The sequence below is a fragment of the Camarhynchus parvulus genome, chromosome 1 (genome assembly GCF_901933205.1).
Source record: "Camarhynchus parvulus chromosome 1, STF_HiC, whole genome shotgun sequence".
Classification (NCBI taxonomy): Eukaryota; Metazoa; Chordata; class Aves; order Passeriformes; family Thraupidae; genus Camarhynchus; species Camarhynchus parvulus.
Window position 1 is genome coordinate 6699221 of NC_044571.1, and position 14997 is coordinate 6714217.

The window sequence follows — 14997 nt, forward strand, 5'->3', positions numbered from 1 at the left end:
TTAATTTAACAACGTGTTTTATAAAAAGGAAAAAAAAAGACAGTTCTTTCAACTTGTCTGCTTTACTGACTTTGAAAAAATTACATTTATTTTTAGCATGCAACACTAAAATGTTTTTCTCTTAAGCCCAAATACAGTTATTAATTTGCTCTATTTTTTGTGTATTTACAACCAAGTGTTATTGGCAACACAATCTCATTACCTTTCCAGCATTCCAGCATTTCCTTTTATTTATTAATAAATTTTTCTGAAGTATTTTGAAGGCATATACCTTCTACCATTAAGAGACAGAATCCCAGTCTTGATAAACACAGTTTAGATTTAAAAATCCCAATTTTTTCATGTCACAGATTAATCATACTAACTGATTACAGCTATGGGTTTGCTGACATAACCCCATTTACACTGTTACCAAAGCTACCAAGCATTTCAATAAACAAAAGAGATTATAACATGCACAATTCACAAATTTAGCCCTTCATTTAGTCTTCATACTCCAAATTTCTCTTGGGTCTTCATCTTTTAACAACTTCTCTGTCTTTTCCAGTATCTTCTAAAATGCAATTTCCATCCACCACGACATACTAAAGGACAAGCTCATGATCTAAATGTATCAATAATATTTTAAAATCTGTTACTAGGATGATGCTGTATCTGCTGCATTTCATTTTCCCACTTTTTGTTTTGCCAGTTTGTCTCGGGATCAAAGTCAAGTTTTCACCAGAACTGCTCGCATCCCCAAAACCTAATTATTATGGAAAATATTCTCTCTTTTATTTTCCATCAGCATTTCAGTAAAAGACTTTGTGCACTTGCCACATCCTTTATTACTGTAAACCCCTTTATTTTGTGGCAGTAAATTGTGAAGTTATCACCATCTGCAGTAACAGCTACACACATAACAAATCTTTGTTGTTTAATTACTGAGAGTGGAGTCTCAGTCATCTTAAGTCACTCTTCCCCTTGCCAGGGGATCTCCAGCAAGGTCAGGGCACAAAGCTCAGCTCTACCAGCTGAAGCCCTGTTACTTTTGCTCCACCCTAAACATCCCTGATTTTTATTATCTGTTTATTTAGCTCCCTGGGGGATCCTAAGTGCTTCACACTCTACTTTCTTAATCCTTCCTCAAAACAGAGGCCACTCAGACCCTTTGATGGAAAATTATACAGGACTCTTCACCTGAATACTTAAATATCTTCCTTGGATTTTTCTTCTCTCTTTTTTTTTTTTTTCTTTTTTAATTTGTAATCTTTCCCAGTGTGCCTGCTGAATTTACAACACAGAGGTCATGGTTAGGGAGAAAACTGGCAAAAGTCTCAGTTCAGATCTCTGACAATCCACTCTGATATTATTCTATATATACCTTCCTCCCTTTTCCCCATATGCTGTTAGCCCTAAAGTTTGAGTTTTCTTTTCTCATTTTCTTTTCATTCTAATTCTCAGCAAAGCCAGAATTTTCCTTCCCCCACATCCTGCCATTCTTCGTTCTTGACACATTTTCCTCTTCCTCATATTATTTGTTCAATCTCACTTGGCCTTACAGATTTTTCTCTCCTCAACCTTCCCCCTCCTTTTTTCTTTTTATGGACACAATCACTTCCCATCCTGTATTATCACACAGTATCAGACTCAGACTATTCCCAGACTGCTTTCCCCAACAGTCTCCTGGAAAATGCTTATCCCCATTAAATCCCATAAAAATGCTTTTTATCTCCATTATGTCGATCCACTCTCATCAGCATCTAAAAATCAGGACAAAATTATCTCTGTTTTTCATTTTCTTTTCCATAACACATAACGTCATCATGCTTATCTCTCTCAGTCTACAGCAGAAGTCTTGAAAGTATTATTTTTCAGTTGTATTTTATACCTTCTCAGAACATAACCAGAATGTCTTCATCAAGATCCTTCAAGTCAAAGGACTGAAATCCAAAAACCTGTTTTAGAGAAAAGTGAGGGGTGGTACAGAATCCCATGTGCTTCACTGACAACCATTATATTGTCAGGCAGAATTAAAGAGTATATAGAAGGTATTATTAATATCTCCATGCTTCACAGAGGCACTGAATATTTATTTAATTCCTGATTTTATTTTTCACTTTCTGAATCTCTATTTCCTCTTTCTATTTATTCTATTCCTACCCTGTCATTTTGATTTGCAAATACATCCTGAATTGCAGGTTTTTAATGTATTCATGTGTAGGTCACTGCTGTATCTGCCAGTTCCTTTTGCAATATCTTCATCTCAGCAAACTTCAGCTTCAGTGAGAATTTTTGAAACTTGCTTTCCTGATCAGTTTTTCTCAACATTTCTCTGATTAAGCATCCTCTGATCAAACAGATTTTTTCTTTTTGCTTTTTCTGTAGGTACCCTGTGTTGCTATGGGGCAATAATTTATATTAAAGCCTTTTTGTGTAATTGTAAAATGTTGTTCTCTGAGGACCCTTAAGGGGAAATTTATCTCCTTATACAGAATCACAGTTTTCTTTAAAATAAAAGTTTCAAAAAACTAAGAGCTTGAATAAAAAGCAGTGTTAACAAATCATCCTACTTCTCCAATTTTTGTTCCAGGAGAGTGTCTGTTCCAGCAATTTCTACTGATCCTATACAACTGCATTGTTTCAATTAATCCAAGCATTTATATCTAATTAAAAAATAATGAAATTTTTGATGAATTCTGTTTAAAAAACTACTTGGTTTTTTGAGTTTACTACAGAAAATAAAACAGTTGTGAGTCAATGAAGTGGAAAATTGCTGTCTTCTAAAGGATGTCCAAGGTGCAAAATGTTCTCTTATTCGCTGTTATCAGTATGTCTAGTAATTGCTTTTTGTCCAACTGTTTATAAAGGGAGAAACAGACTTACAGTCTGGAGAAAAAGAGACAGCAAAACAGGCAAAATTAAAGAATAATGTTTTTTTAATTATTTTCCTATTTTACAGCATTAAGGAAGCATACCAAAAAAAAAGCCATTTCACCTAACAAAATGGAAAAAAAGTAGAGGGATGGAAAAAAAGCTGCATGAAACAATTAAAACAAGCAACAGGTCACACTTAAAAACTAACATCCGTGGTCTTTAGTTACTTTAGCTCTTTGGAACAAAAAAGACTTTCTACTAATTACAAGGGTTTTAGCCATAAGCTTGAGAAATTTCTACATAGCTCTAATTATAGAACAGCATTTTAAAATACTACCTGGCACTCAAATATGCTTCAGATCAGCATAAAAAGGAGTGTTATAAAATTGCTTTCTGCAACAAACTAACAACAGCACAGACTGAGATCATATCCCTCTTCCATGATTAGCACCCACATACACAACTGAATTTTCCTTTGGCATTTGGCTTTCTGAAGAGAATTTCAGGTCGGGGGATTTTGGTTTTTTGTTTGTTTTTCTGGTGTGGTTTTTGGAGGTTTTTTTTCTTTGTACGGTTTTGGATTCTTCTCTGTTTTATACAGATTACCTGAGAAAAGTGAGGGGAAATTCTCACATTTGTATATATAGACAGAATTTTATTTTCAAGAATAATTTAAGAAATAAATATGAAAAAAGGTAACAATTTAGACAGCAATTTATTCTATTGTCTAGTAAACACAAGTAGGGGAGTACCAAACAGGTGCTTTCCAGAACTAAACTAACACCTCACCCTGCTGCAAAATGATGGGATTTACTTCCCTCTCTTCAATTTCTCTATTTTTTCTTAACACAACCATTCAGTGTTCTACAGTATAGCCTTGCAACTGTAAGTTCAGTTTGCACCACATTTGCATTTGTAACACAGAATTAAGTCTTTGAAAACCCTTCCTGGGGTTTACCAAACCTCTTTGATGTTTTCACCTTGTCCACATAAATGAAATCTTTATTAAAGAGAAGGGTGATTAAGGCCATTTTCATAAAATGATAACGAGTTCCTGACAGATTTACTTTCCTTCTAGGCAACTTTCCAACAAAAGTCAACAGCTAACAAGAATTCTATATCTGAATTCATGTTGGAGGATGTAACTCACTAATTAAGTGTTCCTTAAACATTTCAAGGAACATTCAGACTTCCTGACTGATCCACTCCAAGCACTGCTTGATAAAGAGATACTACACTTAAGTGTAGCTGAATAAATTGAGGTCTCTTTTCTTTCTCAGGCACCCTCAATCCAAGGTCTAGCATCCTATTCCAAAGTAAAGCCTACCTTGAAAAAGAAGTAAGTCATTTTCACAGGAACGTCCAACATTTTAAGATGCATTTCTAAATTCTGTGCCTTGTCAATCCTTCAATTTATTCACATGTGAAGAGAAATGTTCAAGTACCTGCATACTCTCTATTACTCTGATAAAACACACTTTTTTCTTAAAAATACTTAAACCAGCAGGATTTACTTAATACTTTAACCAGGCTAGTCTTTGATGAATTAACACAGAAGAATGGACTTCAGCAGGGCTGTTGCCATGTTCCTCATAACTTATCCACAATCCCCTGGGATTTGTGTCTAGAAATCTTCATGTTCCTTCCCCAAGCAGAGATGTCCCTAACACATTCAAACACTTCAGAGAATCGGCATAAAGGAATTTTCTGCTCCCTAACATAGCTGTACCAAAAGGTTTTATTTATTCAAACTGTGCTGCCACAACTGCAGGCACACAATTCCTAACTGACAATTTGTGAACACTGACCTACGTACAAAGGTCACAAATCTTTAATCAAGATTATCAAACCAGACAAGGGCTGCAGCAGCAGTGCCATGTCTAAGCAGAGATCTAATCTGAATACTGGATAACCAGGCTCTTCTCTCAGGAACTCTCCCAGGAACCATTCTAGTGATGCCTCTTGGAGCCCCAAATCCGTGGAACAGGGTTTTTGGGTCTCTCCTGCCCTGGACAACTATGTCAGTGCAACAGATCCAGATGTTTATACACTTACACTCAATTCACTCATGCAATGGAGTTTCTCTAGGACAGCCCTAACAAAACTCAAGTATTATATAAAAGAGTTCAGTATGATCAAGTCCATTATAATACAACCACAAGATGATTAAAATAACTTCCTACAGGTGCCAGATATCTGCCATCATGTTTGGATAAGATCAGGAATATCTTACTCCTTGCTGAGCTTCTAATCCTGCCTCCTCAGAATATGTCAAAACTGATAATCATGGCAGACATTTACACTTGATATCTTTATTTTTCCCAGGAGCATCAACATCTACAAATTGCAGTTCTAGCTGTTGTCTCCGCTCTCCTGAACTGCCCTTTGTATCCATTCATCCCCCACAGTCCTCCTCACCTCCCCCAACACATTGACACAGGGGAGTTTTAAAAGGAAATCAGAATGAAGTTCATTGCACAGAAGGGAGATTTATTTTAGCATTTTAGCATAGGCACATACGAAACATTGAGAGAACTACTTGCATGCAAGAATGAAAGTCAGATCGGCTTGTATGCAAGTTGAGATATTTCAAGTCAAATAATTTCAAGTCAATTTTTTTTAAATGCTGAGTTGAGGTAGCACAGTGTCTTTGTAGTCAAAAATTGCAGAAACTCCATTATTTTGCAGGACATTTTACACTGATCTGTGAGTACCCAAAGATTACAGCAAAAAATGCTCTACTTAGGAATACACGGCATAATGCAACCCAACACCTTCAAAACTATCCATACAGATAGTTCTTTGAAAGGAAATAATATCTCATCAGCACAGAGGGAGTATTGATCTGCTAAATGGCAAAATACAGCATCTTCATAACCTTCCACCTTCACTCCTGTCACTAGAGTATATATCCAGAATATATTTTATAAAGTGTTTTTTCCTTCTCTTTTTGTTCCACACGATCAACACAAGGCTTACTATAATAGCAACAAAACAACCCATGCATCAAATTCTGACAGAAAACAACCCAGGTGCTTCAGAACAGACCATCAGAAAAATCTATGAAAATTCAGACCATCAGAAAAATCTATGGGGAAACAAAAAAATGTAAAATGCCTTTTTCATGAAAGGAAATATAGACTGTACATCATTAAATGAACAATGCATGAAAATAACGCTCAATGACCAACCCCATGCAACTCTAAAAATCCAAAGTAACAGAGAGCAAAAATACTTTATAAAAGGAGTCCAAACTACACCCAAAGCAATCTGAAAACTCTCACAATTCTTCTGTAAGTTCCCTCTTTAAAAAACAGAGCACATAGAGGATACTTATTTCAACCACTTAAATTTGCACTGCACGACAGATAAAATGTAATTTCAGATAAAATGCCCAAGTTTATAAGGCTGCTCCTGTCTGCCTTCAGCCCTGCCTTATATAATAACCTTCATGTGATTCAGCACTCTTCAGTTTCCCAGATCTCTCAAGGCAGCTCCCCTCACAGCTCACAAATACCACCCTTCCTTCACACCCTTCTCTCTTCTTCCTTCCTTTACTATCACAAATTCCAACAACTTAACTGATGACATCCAGCGCTGTAAAAACTAAAAAAGGAAAAAAAAAAAACTTTTTAAAAATTCCACAACACTAAAATAAGGAAATTTGACTGAATTTTTTGCCATCTGTATCTCTTTGGGAAGAAAAAAAATCACAAAGTAGAATAAAACAGCATAAAAGTGTGACCAAAAATACACCATAAACTTGCTATTCCTGACTAAATGGTTTCTTACAGATACAGGGCATTAAGGATGACAAGAAACAATAAATCCTCTCAGCTGGAGGGAGGAGGGGAAGGTCTTTCTCTACACCCAATCCAGGCAGCTTCCCACTGCCAACTCCAGAATAGCTTCATCATCCATTAATAAGATGAAATATGATCCACCTGTGATTTTTACCACTTTCAGTAAAAAAGTTATTAGCTGAAAAATGGTTTTGGACTTTTTCAGGCTCTTTTTCATGAATACCAAAATTAACAAGATCTCCCAAGATTATAGGCAAAGAACCACTTTGGGCTACATATTTTTAAGGAAGCTCACAATGAGATCCTTCCCAGGAGAGGCCAAGAAAAGAAGAAAAATTACTGGTTTTTTGTTTCTTCTTCTTCTTCTTGGGTTGGATTTTTAATTTGCAGATCTCAAAATATTGTTTTGTCAACTGCAAGCAACGCTCTCATGTTTGCAACTGGAACTGTTCAAACTAATCCCTGCATGGTAAATTTCTGGAGATATATACAAGAAAAAGGTGTGTTAAAATACCACACATTGTATAGAAACAGAAATTTTATTGCCATCAGTGCTCTTGAGATGAAACTGCAAAACAGTCAGAGTTTATATTTATTTTAATTGCAGACAATAGTCTGAGCCACACTGAAAACAACCTACACCTTTAAAAATACATATAATCATTTACATTCCACCCTGAACTCTGAAAATGCAGGGGAAATTACGTAGTAATCACTTAACATTTATTTTAGTAACGAGTCATTGGAATAAAAACCAGAAAAAACAATTCCAGTCATAAACTATTCTGAGATGCTTAATGTGAAAGAGTAAAAACAACAGAAACTATTACAATTGATTTTTAATTAATTGATTGATTTCAACACTTATTTACAGCAATCTTTAAAGCAGCTCTCCAAGAACACGTAAGAAGAATAGATTCATGTTTTTATTGTAATTTTAAAACTGCAGGGGTTATTTCTGGAAAAACTCCTTCAATTCCAAAATGGCTCAGTGAAATATGGCTCTTGCATAACTCCTGCTGGAGCAGGGGCTTTACAAGACAATACCAAAAATGTCCCTAGCATCCTCCAACTGGAGCTCTCCTTTTTCTGCTATAAAACACTCACTCTAGTTCACTCTTCCACCGTTAATTTACCCTGCCTTTCTCCCCATCCTGTGCCCAAATGGGAGAAGCTGCCACAGTGTTTTTCAGAGCATTGTTACAGTCCCTATAAATGCAAAGAACACACAAAATGTTTCTCTAATGCCATCTCTATGTGGTACCAAGAGCTCTTCATGAGCCCTCCCTATCTGAAAGATGCATTTATCCACATTTCTAAGGAAAACAGCTGCTCAAGACCACACAAATACCTAATGTGTTCCATGCTCTCCTGCACCTCTCCCTCAACCAGGAGCTTCAAACTATTTCATGTGACAATACACCAATGCTGACAACTTCTGACAATGCCATTGTAAGAATTTTTTCAATTTTATTCATCTGAAGTCATGATACCTCTACTTACAGACACAATACCTCTACTTACAGACAAGACAACTACACCAACAGGATCTGCTCCTGTCTGACGTAAAAGTGTTATTTAAAATACTGAAAAGGACTTGAAAGAATTTGGTGTCTGTGGAAACAAAAAGCAACCTAAGAACATTTTTCCTATTCCCAGTCCAATGCCTACACAGCAGCTTTCAAGTGGCTCTGCTGCTCTCCAAACACACACCCAAATATCTGTGCTACATAAATAATGGATAATGATGGTAACAAAAAATATTTTAAACCTGTCATCTTAATTGAGCTGCCTTTTCAACACATGACTTGAAGACTTACTTATACTGAAATTTATAATGAATTGCACATATAGGTGAACATTTACATTAAGACTCAATTTATGTGCCAAAAAGTCATTGCAGGTAGATAATCCAAACTTATATTGAACAGAATCTACTTCAAAAAATTGAACATTTACAGCAACACATTTTAAAATTAAAAAAAAAAAAAAGCATATACAGACCTTCCAGTAGTCAGATTGTAAACTGTAGTACCTCTGGTATGCAGATAATGCTGTAGGAAAGAAAAATGAATGTTCAATTTGTTTTGTTTCATTTTCTTTGAAGAAAAAGATAAAAATCCTTAAGAGTCAGAATACACAACATTAAAATGATAAATGGTTTAATAAAAGTAACACTGCCATGGTAAGTACACTGTTGTGGGCAATGCATTCCTTGAGATTATAATTTTGTTTTATGAAATGTCAACCCAGAAGTATATTTATTATTAATCTTACAAATGTAAATCAAGCAATATTTTAAAGAAAACCTATAACAAAGAAATAATTTGAAATTTTGGGATTTTCATCCCGGACAAAGCTGTTCTAAGATTTAAAAATTTAATCATGTAGCTCATTTACCACGCTCCCTGATGCCCTGTAATTTCTGAAGAACTGGTGAGGAGGGACATACAAAGAGAAATCAATTTCACATGGCCTTTCATTCTGAGAAACAAAAGCAAGCAGAAAAAAGAATAAAAGCTTACATTTTATTCCACAGTCACGGCCAAGACTAACCTGGAAATCAGTGCTAAGAACAGCTCTGTTCAATAGAATATTAGCTCTACTTAGCAACCAATTTCTCCAATCACCACTCCTGCATCCCTCTTCCTTACTAAAAATTCTGGTTGATTCATCTTGCCCTTGGGCTAACAGGCCACCTCGGACTAGAACACAAACAGGCTTTGCTTTTTCCTAAAAGCACAGCATTAGGAACCATCAAAAATGAAGCATTTTAAGTCAAGATTCACTGCAGTAACACCAAGATACTGATTTTTCAAGTATTTGCTCCCTAAGATTAAAATACACAATGTGTGGAAACTAAACAACCAAAGAAGACAACTCCAGCTTTGGAAAACCATAAGCACTAAACATATTAAGACACAAGAAAAACAATGTGTAGTTTAGGTGCAGCTTCATTTCCTGCAAGCACCATGGATAAATCATGTCCACAAATGTTATCACCCTTCAATGCCTGTCTTGGATATTCATTTTTGTAACTTGACCAAAGTTCTTGTGCTTAAGTGAAATAAGAGCATACACATCATGGTAAAGACACAGAACCTGCGCACTCCTCTGTCTATGGAGACTCACAACCTTTATCTGTAAACAAAACATGCTGATCTGTGTCCATGAGGTGCCCCTCGCCACTAAAATGCTTGTAAGACCAATTTCTAATTTTGATGTTCTAAACTGCGGTTTATTCAGATGCCCAGACTAGAAAAATGAACTTAGAAGACTCATTGATCACACATTATTAACATGCAATGTATTTAAAACAATGTAACTCAGACAAACAAAATCACTTAATCTAATCTAAGTCTTTCACAATTTAAGAACACAATTCCTCCTCCAACACTCCCTCACCCCTACCCCCAGAAAAAAACTGGTACAAGAATCTTAGACTGAAGACTTCAGTCTAACAATATAAGTTGAAGAATGTTAAAATTAAGCATATTTTAGTCACATTCTGCCATTATGTTTTAAAGGATTTTCACAGTAAGACAAAATAACATCCTACTCCTCTCCAAAGGCCCTTTTAGATTCAACTTCTCCTAGATATCATTAATAAGTTTTCAACAAAAAGGAATAATTATCTTCTGAACACGGTAATGACTTTGCTTTTCCCAACAGGAACAAGTACATGCTCTATGAAACAGTTTTGTAATGCATCACATCACAAATAAAAGGAGGTTTTTCCTTTTACTCAAGCAGTATCTATCCCAATTTTAAGGGTTAAAGTATATTTCAAATACTCAGGTCAACAGCACCATATTGTGCAACATTCAAGAAACTGAGAACCTCTTCAAAAATTTTTTTTTAAAAAACAAATACTGCAGTGAACTATACAGGGGATATGGATAAAAAGATGAAAAGAACATCAAATAGAATGCTAAGAATTATACTGGAAAAATAAAAGGGATAACATTTTCACCATAGCTGTTAAAAAATCCACGAATTACCCACATGAGCTTAACCATTAAAAAGGAGAGGCGGAATGTGCTTACCTATAGCAGTTTAGGCACTGCTAGTAAGTTTATAAAATGTCAACAGTATTAAAAACTACATAAATAATCAGAATACCTTAAAGAGAAAGAATAGGAAAAAAAGAAAGCAAGAAGAAACTTGCTCTGAAAAATCCTAACACCTCCATTTAACATGGAGGGAAGTTATTACAGAAAGGAGTCTTTGCTCCATGACATTCTACCAGTTTTCTTTAAGAAAAAGGATGTTTGGCTGTGATTTTCTTTTCCAACTCTTCCATTCTTCAATAAAGTTCAGCAACTTCCCACAGGAACAGCTGAAGTGATCATTTAATGTGCCAAGCTCAGTTACAATTAAAAACAAGCACATGGGAAGCGTGGACTGCTGAAATCTATTTATATTTACATGATAAGACGATGAGGCCTCCATTCTAAGGAGCCACATTTCTCTTCCAGAGGAACAAAGAGGACACTTCAGTCCTCCTCAGTGTCTGAAGTGTCCAATCCTCCTGCTGGCCTCAGAAACAGCCAGGCATCCAGCCCGTTCTAAGCTAACAGTATTCCTTTTCTACTTCTTGCACATGAAATGCTAAAATTCCCAGAGTTCTTCTAAAAAAGGATGAATCATGGAGGGTTCCATTAAGCCAGAGCTAAATGTCCCTTTCCTCCTCAGGAAAGTCAGACAACTAAAAAGTGTCACCATGCATAATTTCAGTATTATCAAGTGCTCAGCTTATAGTAAGTTACCTCTGAAATCTGATTTCAGCCCCTTGCACAATTACACTAAATATCTGCTCCATGAGCACTCAAGTTCTGCTGAAAAGGATTAAAGGAACAGAAAAACAGAAAAAAAAGGATTCAAGAAAATGTTCCTTTTGACAGAACCCATACGAAATACTCCTGATCAAGCATAACCCTAAGAAGAATCTTGCATATGAGATGCCAGAAATCAAATTATGAAAGCAAGATTTTTGAAAAACTGAACCAACGTAGATATAAAGGAAAACATGAACCATAAATTTTGAACCCTATTATATTTCATAGTCTCTGAGTGAGTCACCCATAAGCATATATTTATTCTAAATTTTATGGTGTAGAAATTAGTACCTTATCTAAAACCTCTATTGTAGAACTACAAGCAACTTCTCCCTTAAATTAACTTTTGTATTGATAGGAAATAAGTGTAAATCCCTCAAAATACAAACTTTAAAATAAGAAAGAAAAGAGCAACTGAATCTGCAGAGCCACAAGAAATTTATACAAGGCCCTATCTGCAACAGGGGGTGTGCTTTATCAATGTTCTGATTCTGACTCTAGGATGATATTCCCTTGTTTATTCAAAAGCAAAAAAATCCCAGTTACTTGGGTCACGCAGCACATTAGTAGTATTAAAAAAAAAACAACAAAACCAAGAACAAACAAAAATGAACAACAAAAAAAAAAATCCTAACACTAAAGGCTGAAATATCATTTTGCACCTTTACTTTTCATCCAAGATTGGTCATTCCAAAGTGAGACAATTTTTCTCACAAAAAGATTCTATCAACTACTGCCCCTCTTCCAACACAGGGTCAACTCTCATTTTTACACATTCAAGTGAATTATCCCATTTCAGTTATGATGTCTGTCTTAAACATTATAAAATGAGTGCTTTGAAATCACTCCTAGGCACACCAGGATTCTGCAGACAATCTTTTGATTAGGAACTCACTATTGAGCTTTTTCAATTTAAAACTTTGCCACTGAAATTCTTACACATATGGAATTGTATAAAGACAATAAAGGACATAAAAACTTCTTTTTTCCCTGCATGTGAAACACGCACAAACATCCAGAAAATGCATGTCTGGACTCAAAGAACAGGACAGAGCATCAACAGCAGGACAATGCCTCTTGCCTCATCCTCAACTACTTTTTGTAGTCAATCACAGAAAGCTTTTAAAAGCACAGAACTGACAGACCACATTCAGACACCAAAAAAATACTCAACAATTACTAAAAGAAGTGTTCAGTTACCTATTTCCCTCCTTCTGTCCTTTATTTAATTTCTTTATTAGTTGATGCTCTTCCTATGAACACCTCTCTCCAAAACCTGGCCATGTATATTATTTTTCTAACAGTTAATCCTTGTGATCATATTCCTGAAAACCCTGTGAGTGGCAGATCCAACATTTACCATCCTCCCCAGAGGAGGGGACAGGTATACCCCAAAGCTATACACAGCTTTTCAAGTCAATCACCATCAGCTATATTGCTAGGTGAAAATAAAATGTTTACCTGAAATAGCTCTGAAAAGCAAAACGCCACCTTTCTAAAAGAATTGCAACCATTGAACAGTAAGAATCCTCCTGAGCTCAGGCTCTCTTCAGAATCTGTCTGTAAACCTCAGACACCTCATGCAGAGCTGACCCTCAATGAGTTCACACACTTGGAGTTTACTGGTTTCCTCTCACAGGTATTTTGTCACCCAGAACTACCCCCTTTGCAATATGTATGGTTACTTTAACCCTGACAGACTTTATTATGTGCCCCCTAAGAGTTTGCCTTCCTCTCCTATGATAGGACCAAGGGCTATGTCAGAAGCAGAACATGGATAACACTTGCTCCTTATTCCTCCCTGTTTAAGATTCCTCGGTATCCTGCAGAGAATAAAAAACAAATTTGACTTAATTAACGTGTATGTGGTTTCAGGATTTTTCTTTCCATCTACTTAACTTCATAGGATGTTCACAAAACTTAGTTTCAGTAGTAAGATAAGACAATATCTCTTTGTACCCAGAATCTACATACTTGACCTAAACAAACAAGGAAGGTGACAGCGGGGAGGAAAAATGTCTAGACTGAGTGACAACCACCCACTTGTCACCTTTAGCACATTTCATCGTAAATCATGCAGTCAGAGGATGGCTTTTATGATCTGCTCTAATAAACTCACTTTATGACACCTTAAAACTTAAGAGGCCTTCAAAGTGATACAAACATGGAGCAGTTGGAGTGTTTTAGTGCTTGAGTAAGAAGAAAGCGAACTACATACTAACACCATCTAGTGGCACCTTGCAAGGCTAAATGTGACTAACACAAATTTTTGGCTTACTGAACTTAGAAACATCAAGCTTTAATTTGACTACATACCCTGAAAAGAAAACTTTAATCCAAACCAAAGTTCTGTATTGGTCTGTGTAAAACAGTTTGTGTTTTCTCAAACACAATTATTTTTAATTTAGTTTTTTAAATGAGCACTAATATTTCTTAGTGCTTATCTGATGTGAAACTAATAGTAAAATAGAAAATCTGCTGAAGAACTGCACAAGGGAAGCTTGGAAAGAGCACATCTCTTGATTTAAATCTGACTGATTCCAGGAAAAAAATAAATCTTCATTAAACACCTAAGAGATACATGCAGGCTGCAGAGACAGCTTATATATAGTGCAGGTTTTACCCACCATGGTGTTTTAACCTAGCAATGTGAAAACTGCTTTGCCATAAAATTAAAGACATCAAAAGGTGAGAAAATTCCAAGGTTGAGCCAAAAGAATTGACTTTGCTGGGTAAACATTGGCTGGATGGCCAGGCTGAGAGAGTTGTGGGAAATGGAATTACATCCAGCTGCTCACCAGGTGTGCTCCCCAGGGCTCAGTGTGGGGTCACTCCTGCTTGGTACCTTCACCAACAACCTGGACAAGGGGATCGAGGGCTGAGGTTCAACCAGGCCAAGTGCTGGGTCCTGCACTTGGGTCACAACAACCCTCCCAGGCTGGGGAAAAAGGGGCTGGAAAGTGATGGGTGGAAAAGGAGTGGTGGTCACCAGCTGGATGAACATGAGCCAGAGAGCCAAGGAGGCCAATGGCACCTGGCCTGTGTCACCAGTGGTGTGGCCAGCAGGACCAGGGCAGTGCTTGTCCCCTTTACTGGGCACTGGTGAGGTCACACCTCCAATCCTGCGTCCAGTTTGGGGCCCCACAGGACAAGCAGGACATTGAGGTTCTGGAGCATGTTCAGAGATGGACAATGGAGCTGGGGAAGGGTCTGGAGAACAAACCTGATGAGGAGCAGCTGAGAGAGCTGGGAGTGTTTAGCCTGAAAGAAAAGGTGATCAGGGAACTCACTGCCTTCTACAAAGTACCTGGAAGGCAGCTGTAGGGGTGAGGTGTCAACTGGCTCTGCTTCCAAGCAACAAGTCTTGACAGGACAAACAAAATGGCCTCAATTCGCACCAGGAGAGACACTGACTGGCTATTTAGAAAATTTTCTTTGTGAGAGGATTGTCAGACATTGGCACAGGCTGTCCAGGAAGTGGTGGAGTAACCATGCCTGGA

At 36.7% G+C, this 14997-nt stretch overlaps 1 protein-coding gene across 2 annotated transcripts in view; it reads right to left on the reverse strand.

The window, feature by feature from the left end:
- KDM6A (lysine demethylase 6A) overlaps positions 1-14997 on the reverse strand; it is a 151930-nt gene that overhangs the window by 97107 nt on the left and 39826 nt on the right. For both annotated transcript variants that reach the window (XR_004060538.1, XM_030944111.1), the window contains exon 4: positions 8664-8713. Coding sequence is in view for 1 of the 2 variants with exons in the window: in XM_030944111.1 (XP_030799971.1) it covers positions 8664-8713 (50 nt within the window). In the remaining variant the exon portion in view is untranslated. The remainder of the gene's footprint in view (positions 1-8663; positions 8714-14997) is intronic.